The 14,651-nt window shown below is 40.3% G+C and overlaps 2 protein-coding genes across 8 annotated transcripts in view; one reads left to right on the top strand and one right to left on the bottom strand.

Annotated features, from left to right (window-relative positions):
* Positions 1-14,574, bottom strand: part of LOC117223180 (phytanoyl-CoA dioxygenase, peroxisomal) — a 97,540-nt gene extending 82,966 nt beyond the window's left edge. For 2 of the 4 annotated variants that reach the window (XR_013034985.1, XM_033475345.2), the window contains exon 1: positions 8,526-8,797. Coding sequence is in view for 1 of the 4 variants with exons in the window: in XM_033475345.2 (XP_033331236.2) it covers positions 8,526-8,569 (44 nt within the window). In the remaining 3 variants the exon portion in view is untranslated. Of the gene's footprint in view, positions 1-8,525; positions 8,798-14,407 lie in introns of those variants that run through there. The other 2 variants (XM_033475347.2, XM_033475346.2) reach the window with 2 other exon arrangements.
* Positions 3,003-12,876, top strand: LOC117223172 (scoloptoxin SSD14). Of its 4 annotated transcripts, XM_033475334.2 has the most exons (11): positions 7,336-7,723; positions 7,874-8,073; positions 9,080-9,313; positions 9,466-9,689; positions 9,760-9,952; positions 10,023-10,223; positions 10,339-10,588; positions 10,816-11,009; positions 11,124-11,364; positions 11,776-12,043; positions 12,402-12,876. In XM_033475334.2, the coding sequence occupies exons 1-10, from the start codon at positions 7,694-7,696 to the stop codon at positions 12,037-12,039; spliced, it is 2,031 nt and encodes a 676-aa protein (XP_033331225.2). In that variant the 5' UTR covers positions 7,336-7,693; the 3' UTR covers positions 12,040-12,043; positions 12,402-12,876. The 4 variants fall into 4 exon arrangements, with proteins under 4 accessions (XP_033331226.2, XP_076383163.1, XP_033331225.2 ...); XM_033475335.2 differs by lacking the exons at positions 7,336-7,723; positions 7,874-8,073; positions 12,402-12,876 and adding exons at positions 3,003-3,255; positions 5,416-5,675 and having other exon boundaries at positions 11,776-12,269; XM_076527048.1 differs by lacking the exons at positions 7,336-7,723; positions 7,874-8,073; positions 12,402-12,876 and adding exons at positions 3,319-3,488; positions 5,416-5,675 and having other exon boundaries at positions 11,776-12,269.
* Positions 14,575-14,651: the final 77 nt, after the last annotated feature.

Raw genomic sequence — 14,651 nt, forward strand, 5'->3', positions numbered from 1 at the left:
AAAGAGACCAAAACTGTTCGAATCTTTCACCGTGACACATTTCGCCCTTTCAGAATCCTGTGAATCCTAATGCGACTCGGTCTAAACGTTGCTACAAAAATTAACTTGTTGGCAATGACTTTTGCTACGACAATCGCGAACAATTAACAATCCTGCCGACAATTGGCTTCCAATTTCATCCGGTTTCTTACGAACTATAATTTCTTAACTTTTTCCCATTATGTTCGCGAGCAATTGATGTTTCTTAGATATTGCTCCGTAGTTCTCTTTATCGATGTGCCTAATTGATACCACAATTAAGTACATTTGTATGGTTTATTGTTGTAAAAGCTAGCCGATTTCGATATCTGCTTTGTGTGATTTCTATTCGGGTAGATTTAACGTCTCTGATTTTAGCAGAAAAGTATCTGTCTGAGAGGTAAGAGGAGACATTTGTACAAAGAATAGCACGAAGTTTTCGTAGCAGACCTTTCCGATGTTTCTTATAGGACCGCAATATGCAGCCAATTATGACAACACAATGTGCACGTGACCGAAACGTTGATCGCGCAACAAGGTTCCAATTATGCCTGACATTTCGCGAATAGTTGCCACATCGTAGAACTTGTAAAGCAACTTGTAATAAATTCGCATGCCAGAGGGATCGTCGTCGGAAACCGTCACCGCCTAGATCGTTTCATGCCGGTGGCCACACAACCGCCAACTCCCGAAACTCATTTATCTGTGTAATCAGGATTCAAAGTTAATTTCGGCCGGCAGATTTTCCGGACGCGACGCGCGTCGCTACGAAATTATCGCGTTTCGGAATATCGTTTCCGTTAAACGACAACTCGATTCCCTGCGAAATTAGAGTCTCCCGTTGTTGAACGTTCGAACAGCACCTCATATTAGCCGTGGTGCATACACCTCATTGACTGCTTTTCAATTTCTACGAACCGAGCCGAGCCGAGCCAACCCGAGCCAAAGCAAGCCAAAGAGAGCCAAGCCGAGCCAAGCCGAACCATGCCGAGCGGAGCCAAGTCAAGCCAAGCCAAAGCAAGCCAAACGAGCAAAGCTAAGCCAAGGCGATCCGTGCGGAGCCGAGCCAAGCCGAGTCAAGCAGAGCCGAGCCAAGCCGTGTCAAACCGAACCAAGCAGAGTGGAGCCGAGCCAAGGTCAAGTCAAGGGCACACCAAGGCCAAGTCAAGGTCAAGCCAAGGTCAAGCTAAGGTCGTGCCAAGGTCAAGCCAAGGTCGTGCCAAGGTCAAGCCAAGGTCAAGCCAAGGTCAAGCCAAGCCACGCAGAGCCGAGCCAAGGCGAGCCAAGCCAAGCCTATTTTCTTCGTGTGCGCCATCAAAGTATTTAAGGTATCGCACACTATTTTATTCTGAAAACCATCGCACAATATATAAATTTCAAAATTGTGTGAATTGAATGATTAATTATGTTAACTCCGTATATGCTACAACGTTGGGCAATTCCTAGGGAGTCTAAAACTATTGCTGCAACGTGTTATAAAATAATCACTTTACTAACCTTTGAAGATTTTTATTTCTAAATTAAAGATTTTCAGATTCAATATCAGATATTAAAGATTTCTCTAGATTCAAATTTCAATAAAATAAAATGAAATAAAAAATTCCTTTGATGTTGATGCGATTTGCCAGATGACCTTTCTTTTTTAGAAAAGCCTTCGTTCGACGTCCGAATCTTTGATCGTTCCTGTTCAACTTATTATTGCCGATCGTTTGGGAGGGCACAGTCTGTCCCGCAAGGACGTATCGATGATAATAATAAGTCGATGAGAATAACCACTAGTATAAACGCATGAGTACAATGAATATCAACGTTCGTTGTATAGATTATTGTATTTTATTTAAGTCTAATTTATTGTATTTTATTCTATTCTCTACTTTCTTCTAGTTTATTTTAATTTATTTTCTTGTTTTATTTGAACTATTTTATTTTATTGTATTGTACTATATGGTATACGATGTACAAGGAAATGGACTACTTATAATCCGTAAGGAAACCAATAAAGTTCATTAATACAAAAGTTTACTTCGTCCTTTAGACATTCATTAACAACGAAATAATTGAAAATAATTGCAAAAGCAGCGAATAGAATCGTGGAGTAGAGGTTTAAAATGGTAGCCAAGATGGAATGATATGTCTAAGGAAAAGAAAACTAAACATCTTCAAACTAGTATAGTGTCCTAAAACAGTGTTTTTCTATAATCAGATTCACTTAACAGAATTCACGGAATTCCAACAGAGTCAAAATCATGATTCTGACCCGATGATTCACGAGAATCGAAGAACAATATACCTATACAATGAATACAAAAGCTCTTTGGAAATTGACTAACGCCCGAGAAATGATCGAAGGTAGTGAAGAGAAGCGTGCAGCAAATGGTTAAAATGATAGCCGCTTAATTATTAGCGCAAAGAAGCTGACAAAAATCGAATCTAAGCATCGTTAAACTATACAATGTCTTAAAACAAGCGCTTCCCAAAGCTGGTCTCATTTCCGCAGAAAATGCGTCTCAAACAAAAATCCTTGATGATCGACGGGGTGAGAACACTGTCAGAAGCACAGCTATCAGCAACGGAGTAAAAATGCTGCCTCGGACCCATCCGGAGCGGATGGTGGAACAGGATGATCTCGAAAGCGTGATCGGCGCCAGCAGCGTCTCGTTACGGATTCAAATTTCCCGTCTCGCCAGACAGGCCGCATTTGGCCTCTGGACCAGAAAAACTGGTAATTCGACGAGCAGTAAGCAGCAAGAAACGGCACGCGTGTACTGGCTGGTGGAACAAGGGGCCCCTTTTAGAAACCGGGCCGATCCATCGAGCACACCCTGTCCCCTGTCGCCGCCGGAATTCAGATAAGAAGCATTTATTCGGGCCGGTCGGCTCTCGGCGAGGAACAAATCCTCCCTTCTCCGGTGCTCGCCACCTCGCAAACATGTTTCGTAAACGTTTTCGTGGAGAGACCCCGCCGATCCGGCCCCCGGTGCAACACTGCGCCGGCAAACGGTGTTCAGACACGGACGACAACACCGTCCTCGACGGTCGATGTGACAACGCGCTGAACTCTCTCAATCCGCTTCGCTCCTCTCAGCAAATCGCGCGTATCCGCGTTACACGCTCGATAATACGGGCCGGCGAGCACGGATCTCATTAGTGGTGAATCGAGACCGATCGCGAACTTGGGTCACGTCGGATAATGAAACTGCCAAGGTCGCCGGGGAACCAGAACGAATGCTGAACAAGGTACATACTGTCATACGCGATTTCCTCCTGGTGCATCAGCGTCGCCAAGATTTACCGAACCGGTTCGTCAGCGGACACTACGTCTTTGCGCGTTATCCCTTTCGGAGATGTTTCTTCGATCAACCAGATTTTGTTCGTTCGATGAAGGAAAAATTTTAAGCGATGCTTGTCTTTGATATTCGGCTGGCTTTCTGTAGACATCCGTCGTGCCACATACAGCGACCCACAAAAGTGTGCGTATACCTTTTAACCCTTTGCATTCGAAACCATTTTAGCTCTGAATTCGAAATAGTTTTCCTGCTTTACGCTGTCTCCATTTTGTGTATGACTTAAGTGATTTCATGTACAGTAAATACTCTCCAAATGGGGCTCAGCTTTCCTCTTTGGGAAGAGGAGATACGATCATTCGAACCTCGTGGCTTGTTTTTATCGTTGTTAACAATCGGTGACTATGAATTGTCTATTTTTGTTTACAAGCCGAGCGATAATTGTGCAGAATCTACTGTATATGTGAAATTGGATTTTGTGACTCACTGAACAATTACGCTTGTAATAGTTTTTAAAATATAAACAAATTTGCTAATGAGCTTTCCTCTTTGGGAAGAGGAGATACGATCATTCGAACCTCGCGGCTTGTTTTTATCGTTGTTAACAATCGGTGACTATAAATTGTCTATTTTTGTTTACAAGCCGAGCGATAATTGTGCAGAATCTACTGTATATGTGAAATTGGATTTTGTGACTCACTGAACAATTACGCTTGTAATAGTGTTTAAAATATAAACAAGTTTGCTAATGTTAAAATTATTTTGAAACGTTATACAGGGTGTTAAAAGGAGGTGTTTCAAGAGTTTAAGAACTTTATGGTAATCCGGCTAGAGAAGTAAAATATGTTCAATCGACAGGTCCAAAAGACAGCCCTTTCGACAGAAAATCGACTTTTATTATCTAAGAAAATCGAATAACGTAATGCGACGCATTGAATGTAGAGAAATTGATTCAGAAGTACGTTCAAGGTTGTCAACACAAGATTGTTAACGTACCTTGAAGGGATGATCTTTGGACCTGTGTGTCTTTGGACCTATGAACATTTTTTACTCCACTCGCTGAGCACCATAAGTTCTTAAAATTTCCAAACTCTTTTTTTTTGACATCCCGTATAAAAATTTTAAGTGGTGAATCGGAGTCACCAGTCGAGTGCGAAGGGTTAAGACGCAATAACTTTTTTAAAACTCGTCTAAAAGACCTGAATTTTGTTTACATGATGGGGAGGCTAGCCTACTAGACAATAACTGAAATGCTATTTTTTTTTTTAATTTTCGTATTTGTAACTTGGAATGACAACAAAAATGAAAACTCTCGCTTTTTAATTTTTTTATCTGAGCCTATAACGAAAATTTAAAAAATGACTTTCGTAGATCTCGGTAGCTTACATGCATGATGAATATTTGATCGAAATCGGTTAACCCAGTGTTCGAGACCGAATGGAGTCGAGGGTAGCGGGCTCCCCAACATGACGTCCGCCCGTTACGTAATGGCATCTCCGCGAGTGTTTGAACACGCGCGGACGGTTTTTGATTTCTCGATCACGTGTTATTTCGAACAAAGACCACAATCGGCAAATCGCTGAAGTACCGATCGCGATCATATAGAGGCGTTGAATCTCCTACATCGCCTACAGGAGTTGGAAGATTGAAAAAACTGCAGATTTCTTACAGTTTTTGGTCAAAAGTATTAGAAATCATAACAAAACTGCGATTTGCCAAAATGGAATAGTTACAATTTAAAATAGTAGAAAGATTAAAAGCTTAAAAAGTAAAAGATTAAAAGATTAAAATAGTAGAAAGATTTAAAAATGACAATGTATTATATTTTCAGTCCGTTACAATTAATAAGTGAAGAAGGAACCTACTGATCGTTTTCTATTTGTTGCAAATGATGCGGGCAATGTTCATTTTGCATAAAAACCCGCAGTCCAATAATAACTAAACTACGAATGTTACTGTTTCCCAGTTTGATTTGGAACTTTCGAAACGGAATGAAAAATTTGTGTCCATTGACGAGAAATTTCGTTGCCGGAAATCTTTTCAGATAGAAAACATCCTTAGATGGAAAACATCTTTCGATAAAGGTCGATAATGGATGTTTCTTTTTTTCCAGGGGACGTAACCGCTCGGACGCGTAAATATGGCACAATCATTTTCGTCGAAACATATACTGAACGTTAGATATCGTTGTACACGTTTCTACACGCGTTTTTTTATCTAATTTACAACCGGGTCGGCTGTGTACTACTGTGACGAGCGTTCACGCAGTCTTCTTTTTCGAGAGCTGACGAAACTTGATAGCAACTAGCCACGGAACACAATGACCAGGAGAAACAGCTTCGAAGAAATCGAGGAGACTAGGAAGGAGCCGAGGTAAGCTCGCGAACATTTCTTAATTAACGGTGCGAAATGCTGCAAGAATAATTAAAACACTTCTACGAAAAACATTAAAACACTATCTATGAAACTAACTTCACTTATGTCACGACGAAGCGATTTAGAAAATCTCATGAAAAATTGTTTTTTTTAAATCTCAACGCTCCGCAGAGATATATGAAATTCTACATTATCTATGAAATGAAACTTTCGTCGTATTAAATTAATTTACGTATCAGTTTGAATAATTCAATGGAATTGAACTTTGAAAAACTTCAAGGATTGAAGAAATGTTAATAGCAAATATTCTATGAAAAAAAGGCTTCTAAACAAAAATGTCCTGTCACTTGCTTTTTAAAACACCTGTAATTCTGTCACGAAGTGATTCACAAGCGGTTCGAGTTTGTCGAAAGAATCGAATTTCTACAGGAAGTTTCGTATTTCTTTCATATCAGTGGGTATAACTATGTGATAGCAATGAGATTAACGATAATACACATATTGGTTGTTCTGACCGATTGTTATCCGTGGCAATCGCGTGGTCAGATCGTTTTCTGCGTCCGCGTTTTGCTGATTCGCATTATGCGGAGCTTGGCGGTTCCTATAATTGTCGAATATCCGCTATAAATTGTCGCAATTGCATGCCACTTCCCGATGGCTCGTACCCCGCGCGTACTACGACCTAGATATATAACTCATCTTAATTGCAAGTTTCATTGTTTCGTTATAATATCGGCGTTCGTGAGCCCCCGTTTAATCCCGCTAATTAAACATTATCATGCTCTACGTGCATCACGACCCTTTGATCGCTCTGCTAATCTTATTGATCAGATCAAACGGCATTGATTAGCAAGAAATAATGTAATGAACTAATCCTTAAACACATTTGAAAAACTTGTTCTTAGTTCGACCGACTTCTAACTTATATTGTATATTCTAAATCCTATAAATAATATCTAACTTATACAATATCGCTTGTTTATCCTGTTTTCTTATTAATATAGCATAAAATTTTATAAATACGAGGTTAAAAATAAAAGAAGCAGAAGCGAGAAATATAAAATGCGTTAATTGCAAGCGTTATCGACAAATTGCGAAATTTTATAAATTCTCAGTGTCTTTCACATCTTCAAAATCGATATAGGAAAGTGTTTAGACAATATTAACAGTATTCGTGTCTTCGTTGAACTAAAATATTGAGAAATATTTCTCATAAGTTTCATTTCTTATAAATTACCACTTCAAAATTTATATCTGTAGAATGATTTGCAGACTAGTTATCAATGAATCAGAATTATTTGGTAGCTATGTGTTAGCATTATCTGGTAGCATTTGTCTGTTTTATCATCAGCCGATAATCGCTGGCCGCAAGCCACGTATAGGTGAACATGTTTATGTTACCATGAGGGTTAGAATTCACAATTTCACTGAAATTTAAGACGATTTAAATATCTGTTCAGTTTTGGGATTAAATAGAAATGAAAATCATTTGTTTCTTTCTACGAATTTTCAAATAAAAAATCCGCTACGTAAACAATACCCGTTAGAAATAATTGAAAGTAAAAATTCCAGTTGCGTACGGTTGAATTGATTCAGTGTGTAGTACAAACTCAGAAAATGTTCATCTCAAATGGATCTAATTATCAAGACTTAATTCGAATCTTATCAACCCTCCAATTGGCGGTAAAAATAAAAAATTTGAATAGCGTGCGCACGGCGAATTGTTTGAGCTTATGGTGCCATTTGTACAGCATCAGAAGGATGCAAAACCCTCAGCGATCTCGGTCCAGAAATCATCGAGGGCCGCATGTGCACGCGAGAATCCTGGAAGAAGATGCAACGCGCATGTTCAGATTTATTTTGGTCTAGTCAGCTGGTGGCATCCGCCGCGGAACGATACAGTTACCGTTTCTCGCGATTTTCGATATGCGACTACCGGTGGAGACACGTCCGAAATGGCTGAGAGATTCCGTATGAAGCAGAGCCATGTAAAACACAAAGGGATTCGACTGTAAATGGTGATCAAGAACCGTCTAATTATCAAAGTGAGTGATTCGCCGGATCTGGCACCTGTCAAACGCGACATGTTTGATCGAGCCGACTGAAGATGGCGATAGCCGTTCGCCTCGCGAACAACCATTCTCTTGATGAAACAATGCGGAATCCTGTGTCTCTCTGACACTTTTCCTTTGTAGCAAAGAAAAATCATGACGTCCTCGGCATCGTCCAGCACGAGTTCTGCGTATGCAAGTACCGACGACATCCGTCAGTATTATGATAATGACAAACGTAATTTCCTCGACTCGGACGAAATCGGGACGGCTCGGCTTTTGCGATCGTACTCGCCCGGGCACAACAGAGTGGCCGGATTCTTCACAAGACACTTTGTCAACAAGTGAGTGAATTTTTGGCGCGAATTTCGATCGCGCAAAAAGACACCAACTATTTTTATAGGAGATTTCGTGGATGCAGAGTTATGTTAAGAAAACGCATCCGAGGTACTCATCCGACTCGGGTAGACTCGATCAGAACGAAAATCATTTTTTGTTCTTTAAATAGAATATTATGAAACTATGAAAACGATGATATATTTCACACACTTATTCATACGTAAGACGCACGGAAATTGTTGTTGTTATTCCAGCTGATAATCGTATCAGTTTCTGAGGATTAAACATCCAATTACGTTGTTATTGACACTGATGGATCAAACTTCAAAGTCCAACGATAAGGTCAACTCGAATGACAGTACAATATTATTTTTAACAAATTTGTATGTTTAGACGGATTTGTAAACAAATTTGTATGTTTTCATGCAGGAATTTGTCAAAGTTAGGTAACACTTACCAAGATGCTGTTGCACATAACCTAAACAGGATCTGTACATTCATCGTCTCGTTTTCCGATGATTTGATCAAATGCCAGTTTGGTCTTAGATGTCACAAACAGTACAATATTAAATGAATTGTTCAATAATAAACTCGCATAGATTGACACGATCAGAACTGTTCAAACTTGTAAATGACGAAATTTTTTTATAAACAAACGCGTCAACTTAGATGCACTCTCAATCGCGAACTGACGTACGATACCCAAAATCACAATCGAAAATATCTTTCGACATACCTTCACCTTTCGCGCGCAATTATCAGGTGGCGCACTCTGTACTACGCATATGCGATCATTCAAATATGATAACATTTTCAGGACTGAATTTTCGTGATACCGCAAAAATAAATAATTCGTACCATTCGTAATCAGCAACCTTATTGCTACAACGGTAAGGAATTATCGTTGCAGTGTATAAATCAATTTCAGTTCTCCATTTATTCGTCGAGCGGGAAACTTGTTTACAGTTTAAACAGGTAAACACGAAATCAGACGATCCAATTGATTTCCAGGTTTTACCTCACCACGAAAAACGTTATAATAGCCGGCGTAATACTAGCAGCAGTGATTCTAGCGATAATAGCGGTTTGTAGTATTTATGGGGCGGACAGAGATCTGGAATTCCATGAGAACGAAGAAGTGCCGCCGGATCCGGAAACGGCGTTGCCTCCATCTGCGAGCAAGTTAAGAACTTTCAAACGTGGCGCCGTTTGCGCGGATGGGGCGCCATGCGCAGTAGTGGGCAAGTACGTAATTCAAGTCTTCAAATTTCGAGCGTAGCGCGCATTCAACGGATCCATGATCTCCTCTACTATCACTACTACTATATAATATAATATAATATAATATAATATATATATATAATATAATAAAGAAAATGTTTCTTTAATTCTCGCAGATCGATTTTAGAGAAGAACGGTTCGGCAGTGGACGCTGCGATAGCCTCCATGATTTGCAACGGCCTGGTGAATATGCAAAGCATGGGTTTAGGTGGTGGCTTCTTCATGACGATCTACGATAGAGCAACACAGCGTGCATTCACGTTGGTGGCGAGAGACAAGGCGCCATTGGCAGCCAATGAAACGATGTACGAAGGGAAACCAAAGGAGGCAGCGTTCATTGGTACGCAGCACCGCTTTTTGTTTACCTTTCACTTGCGAGCGACTAAGCAACAAAGCCATTTTAAACGCAGGACCATTGTCTATCGGTGTTCCCGGTGAAGTAGCCGGCTATTGGGAGGCCCACAAACGTTTCGGTAAACTTCCATGGGCAGATCTATTCCAACCCTCGATCGAACTGTGCGAGGAGGGATACAATCTGACAAAAATCCAACACGACGGATTTCAGTTCAACGCGAAGAATATTTATAACGATCCGGTCTTAAAGTAATCGCGCTGTTACGACGGCTTGGCTGAGATATCAATCGTTCAGATTTTAGAAACCGGTTCTTTGCAGGAAATGGTTCGTGGATCCGGACACCAATGATTTCTACAGACCAGGGACGATCATCAGGCCGAAGGCAGTTTGCAAGACTTTGCGGACCCTCGCGGAAAATAAAGCACCAGTATTTTATAATGGCAGCTTGGGAAAGCTTTTGATAGACGACTTAAAGTCGAAAGGGGCGATTTTAACGATGAAGGACTTGAACGAGTACAGGTAATATTCAGTATTAAATGGAAGACTTGGAAGCGTTCAACGGACTATGATAATTAAGTTAAAAGAATCTGTATTAATTGATTCTTTAATGATTCGTGACAAATTACAATTTCAGAGCTGTCTGGGAGGAACCACTGACAGCGAACCTGTTCAATGGGATGAAATTGTACACGGTTGGCATGCCTGCCAGCGGAGCTCTTCTCACGTATATTTTAAACATTTTAGACAACTTCCATTTCACTCCTGACAGTATAGCTGACTCGAACCGCACGATTCTTACATATCACCGTATGATAGAAACATTTAAGTACGCTTACGCGTTGAGAAACGAGATGGCCGATAAGAAGTTCGTTGACATGGAAGAAGTTAGTACCCTTGCCCCCTCGCAGCAAGAGACGCAACAGTGCACTCACGGTTCAAGGTCTGACATGGGAAGTTCGCCAGAAACGTTGGCAATTAACGTTGAAGTCGTTCTAGCGATTATTGCTTGAAAACTATTTTAACATCTGGCAAGCTTCCCTTGCGAGGGAGAATTGTACTGAATAATCATAAGCCTCTATCTTCACGGACTTATAAGCATATTTGATTTTAGCTGACCAGGAATTTAACGTCGAGAAGCTACGCGCATTTAACGCAAATGAAGATAGATGATCATAGAACGTGGGACGATCCAAGACATTATGGATCCTTGACAATGAGCACCGCGAAGGATCAAGGAACTGCGCATGTTTCCGTAATAGCACCGAACGGCGATGCTGTAGCTGCCACTAGCACCATCAATTTCTAGTGTGTTCCACTTCTAATTTATTACGTTCTTCTAATTAATTACGTTCTTTTGCTGGTTTATTAATTCTAGTTCTCTGGTTCTTTCTAAATATGAATTCATGTGGACTTCCATAGTTTTGGGAGCGGGGTGGTCAGCGAGAGTACTGGAATAATCATGAACAATGTGATGAATGATTTCGGCATACCCTCTACAATTAGCTACTACAGTATTCCGCCAAGTCCCAACAATTATATCAAGCCAGAAAAGAGGCCCCTATCGTCGATGGTGCCGTCGATTCTCGTCGATTCGAATGGCGATGTGAAAATGGTTGTTGGGGCTTCTGGAGGCACTAAGATCACTACAACGGTTGCACAGGTTGGTAATCTTTCTGTAATGCTATAGATTTTCAGCCAACCAGAAATAAAAAAGACCTGGAGGATATGGGAATACGGAATTCTAAAAGGAATGGGTCGGTTTTCTTTCAGAAAAAGAATCTGCTGGATTAGTGGATCAAGTTTCGTACCTGAGCCTTTTCTTTTCGTAACATCTGCTATACCCTATTCTACCTAGAAAGAATCCTTTCCATTGCCACTTTAAAAGAACATGCATTTTTATTTTAGAAGAATAACAGTCCTTGCACGAGAATGCAATGTCTGATCTATGAAAAACAAAAAATAGTATTTTATTATCGAGAAAATACAATAACAAAGTTAACGACGACTCTCGAGCCGAGATCTAAGTAAACTTAATTGCTAAATTTTAATGATGCACCGCCTGTGATTTCAGATAATAGCCAAGATCATGTGGATGGGTCAAACAGTAAAACAAGCCATGGACGCACCGAGGATACACCATCAGCTCTATCCACCAGAGATCTCCTACGAATACGGAGTGCAAAAGCAAGTGATTGACGGTCTGAAAAAAATCGGACACAAAACCTCAAGATACCGAGTCCGTGGGAGCGTTGCGTGTGTTATTTTTGTAAATAATGGCACCGTTTACGCGAACGCAGACTTCCGGAAAGGCGGGGACGTGTACGGGATCGACTAAAACTGTACGAAGATTTTAAAAATCCATCCTTCTTTCGATTTTAACAGTATAGATTCCCAACTTGTAACCGGGGGATGTTCATCAAGAAATACTGATCGAGTCTTTGATCAATGAATTTTAAAAGTTTTTTCTTTTTTTTTAGAGAACTATCCTTGTTGTAAGTTTATCTTGTACGAAATTATAAGAACCTGGACTTCCTCAGTAATAAAACTTTTGCACGTGGTCCCGTCGTTGCGTAGTTGATGAATTTCTCTAGCGTCCAATTTACGAGTTTGTTAAACGATCCTCAGACATTGTGAAGAGTAATTCTATCTACTATCGATTGATGTGCAGCGGTGTAATTTACTGCATTTTTATTTCAGCGAATGTTCTGACAAGAGTTCTAATCGAAGCGTATCTGCAACAAAGCAAACAAATCTTTAAACTCTTCAAATTTCTACAAAACAATCAACATAAATGTACATTCAATGAAATGTTAGTGATTCAGTTATAACTTAACTATACCAAGCTACAAGAAAGACGGTTATCGAACAGATGAAAACATCTATGATAAACTTATCTTATCCCATTTACGAGGAGAGATTTGCATTTTTCAAACCGCGCGCGCTATTAATAGCGTCGAGAAAGTGGATAACACTTTCCAGTTCGATTTATTAAAAAGGAGATAGATTTAAAAATAGTGCTGTATTGCGCACGTAGCTGTGCGCAAGGAAAAGATACAAGATGAATATTACAGATGGCGTTCAGCGAAACATCGCTTGAACCTGTTTATCAACTTTGTAGCCGGTACACATAATACCGGTCCGCTTTGACATTAAAATGTTCATTAAACAACGAGATGAGATCGAATACATACAATGATGAAATACATACAATTTCGGTTGGGCGTGTACCACTTTGATCTTTTAATTTCACTGTCGATCAATTTCGAGGAACCCCGACTTCCTTCCAGGGTGTTCACGATTCGTGCAGTCGCAGCAGAAATTGAAACCTAAACGCTGTCGAATGTATGCTGCACGATTACCACGGATGGCGTTCTATTGGCAAAGTAGTTCCGAGTCAGTGATATCTGCAACGCGAGTCATAATAGCCTTCGATAAGCGAAAACGGGAGTGCAGAAGTCCCTGTCGATTACAAGCTCGTGAATATTCATTCGTGCTGCGCTTCCTCCAACGCGAAAACACATCGGCGCAAGGTGTCACGACACTCGCAGCAGAACGATTAAGGTCAAACCAGAGTATTTTCGTGATAAATTGTAAACGCACCTGTCCCTATTGTAACGTGTCCCGGTGCACGTACCGCTCGAAAACGCGGGCCATAAATAAACATTTCCGCAGACTGCTGGCCGATATATGAACCGGCACACTGTATGTTTTCACGTAGGAAGCCTAATTAGCATCCCGCGCGACGACTCCGGTAATCAGAGCATGTCGATATTGGAGATTGATTCCAGTTCACCTGAAATTTCATCATTTCGTTTGGATCTCAAGTGATCCCCTCTTCATTGTTTACGTTCGCGGCGCAATACCTACAGAAAACATGCTCGATAAACGTTTATTTATCAATCGAGTGGATATTCTGTTGCGGTTATCCACGCGTTTTTACGGGAATGATTAAAAACGAAACGGTTGCTCGCGATAACGGCAGAACTTGTTGAAGCCAATGTCACCGTTGCGCATGCGCGTTATATATCGGCCGTCTTGTTTGTATCCAAACAAACGAACAGCACTCAAAATTTAATATACTGCTGCAAACCGTTGCTGCGCAATAAGCTACGCTTGAGTAATTTCCACATTGTTCTCAACAAAAATATAAAGCATACAACAAGGTTAACATCGGGTGATTACGACTGCATACCCACACGCATGCAACCGGCGATTATCGACACTGACTGCATGCTGCAGTTCGAATCGCATTTTTTGGATATCTGCTTTTAGAAAATGTCTTGAATTCAAACATTTCATCGGTCATACGGCATTGCACAATACTTCGCAGATGCAGTGAAAAACTCTTAGATTGCGTGATTATATTTGCACGTTTGATTCTTCAGATGTAGAGGTTGTACACCCCGCAGCAAAAACACTGTCTAATGTTGTTAATCACGAACAAATCTAAACGCTTATTGATTGTTATACAAGTAAAATATGAAACTATAGAATGTTGAAATAATATTTTTTTATAGATATTTCTAGTTTTAGTTTATATACAGAAATTTGCATAATTTTTGTGTTTTTTTTTATAACAAATTTGTTGTTCTTACTAATCTCAAAGGTTAAAAAACATAATATGTATATGATGCGCTATCATTTTGTCGCGAGGTACATTTTCGCGTTCGAGCTTTTCTAAACAGAGAGTATAGTTTACAAACCGCGATTGCTGGTGTTTTAGTTGGCCCCAGTTGCCTGCAGCACAGGTCAATTTCGCGTTCCAACACATTCTATTCATCGGCGTTCCCGATTAGATTTCAATTGTTCGAACCGCTGCTCGCAGAAACTATTAAACTTGCGTTTATCACTTCGAGCGGATCGAGTTAAAGTCGATTTATATTGCAAAGGAGATTGAAAAGTTAACGGTTGTAACGACGTTTGCATCGCGCATTCGAAACGATGGAC

Source organism: Megalopta genalis, chromosome 1 (genome assembly GCF_051020955.1).
Source record: "Megalopta genalis isolate 19385.01 chromosome 1, iyMegGena1_principal, whole genome shotgun sequence".
Lineage (NCBI taxonomy): Eukaryota > Metazoa > Arthropoda > Insecta > Hymenoptera > Halictidae > Megalopta > Megalopta genalis.

Excerpts from the sequence above, each read along its gene's own strand:
- LOC117223172 (XM_033475334.2), top strand. The coding sequence starts at position 7,694 with ATGGTGATCAAGAACCGTCTAATTATCAAA. Across the intron at positions 10,224-10,338 it reads AAGGACTTGAACGAGTACAG|AGCTGTCTGGGAGGAACCAC; the intron begins GTAATATTCAGT and ends TTACAATTTCAG. Across the intron at positions 10,589-10,815 it reads AGTTCGTTGACATGGAAGAA|CTGACCAGGAATTTAACGTC; the intron begins GTTAGTACCCTT and ends ATTTGATTTTAG.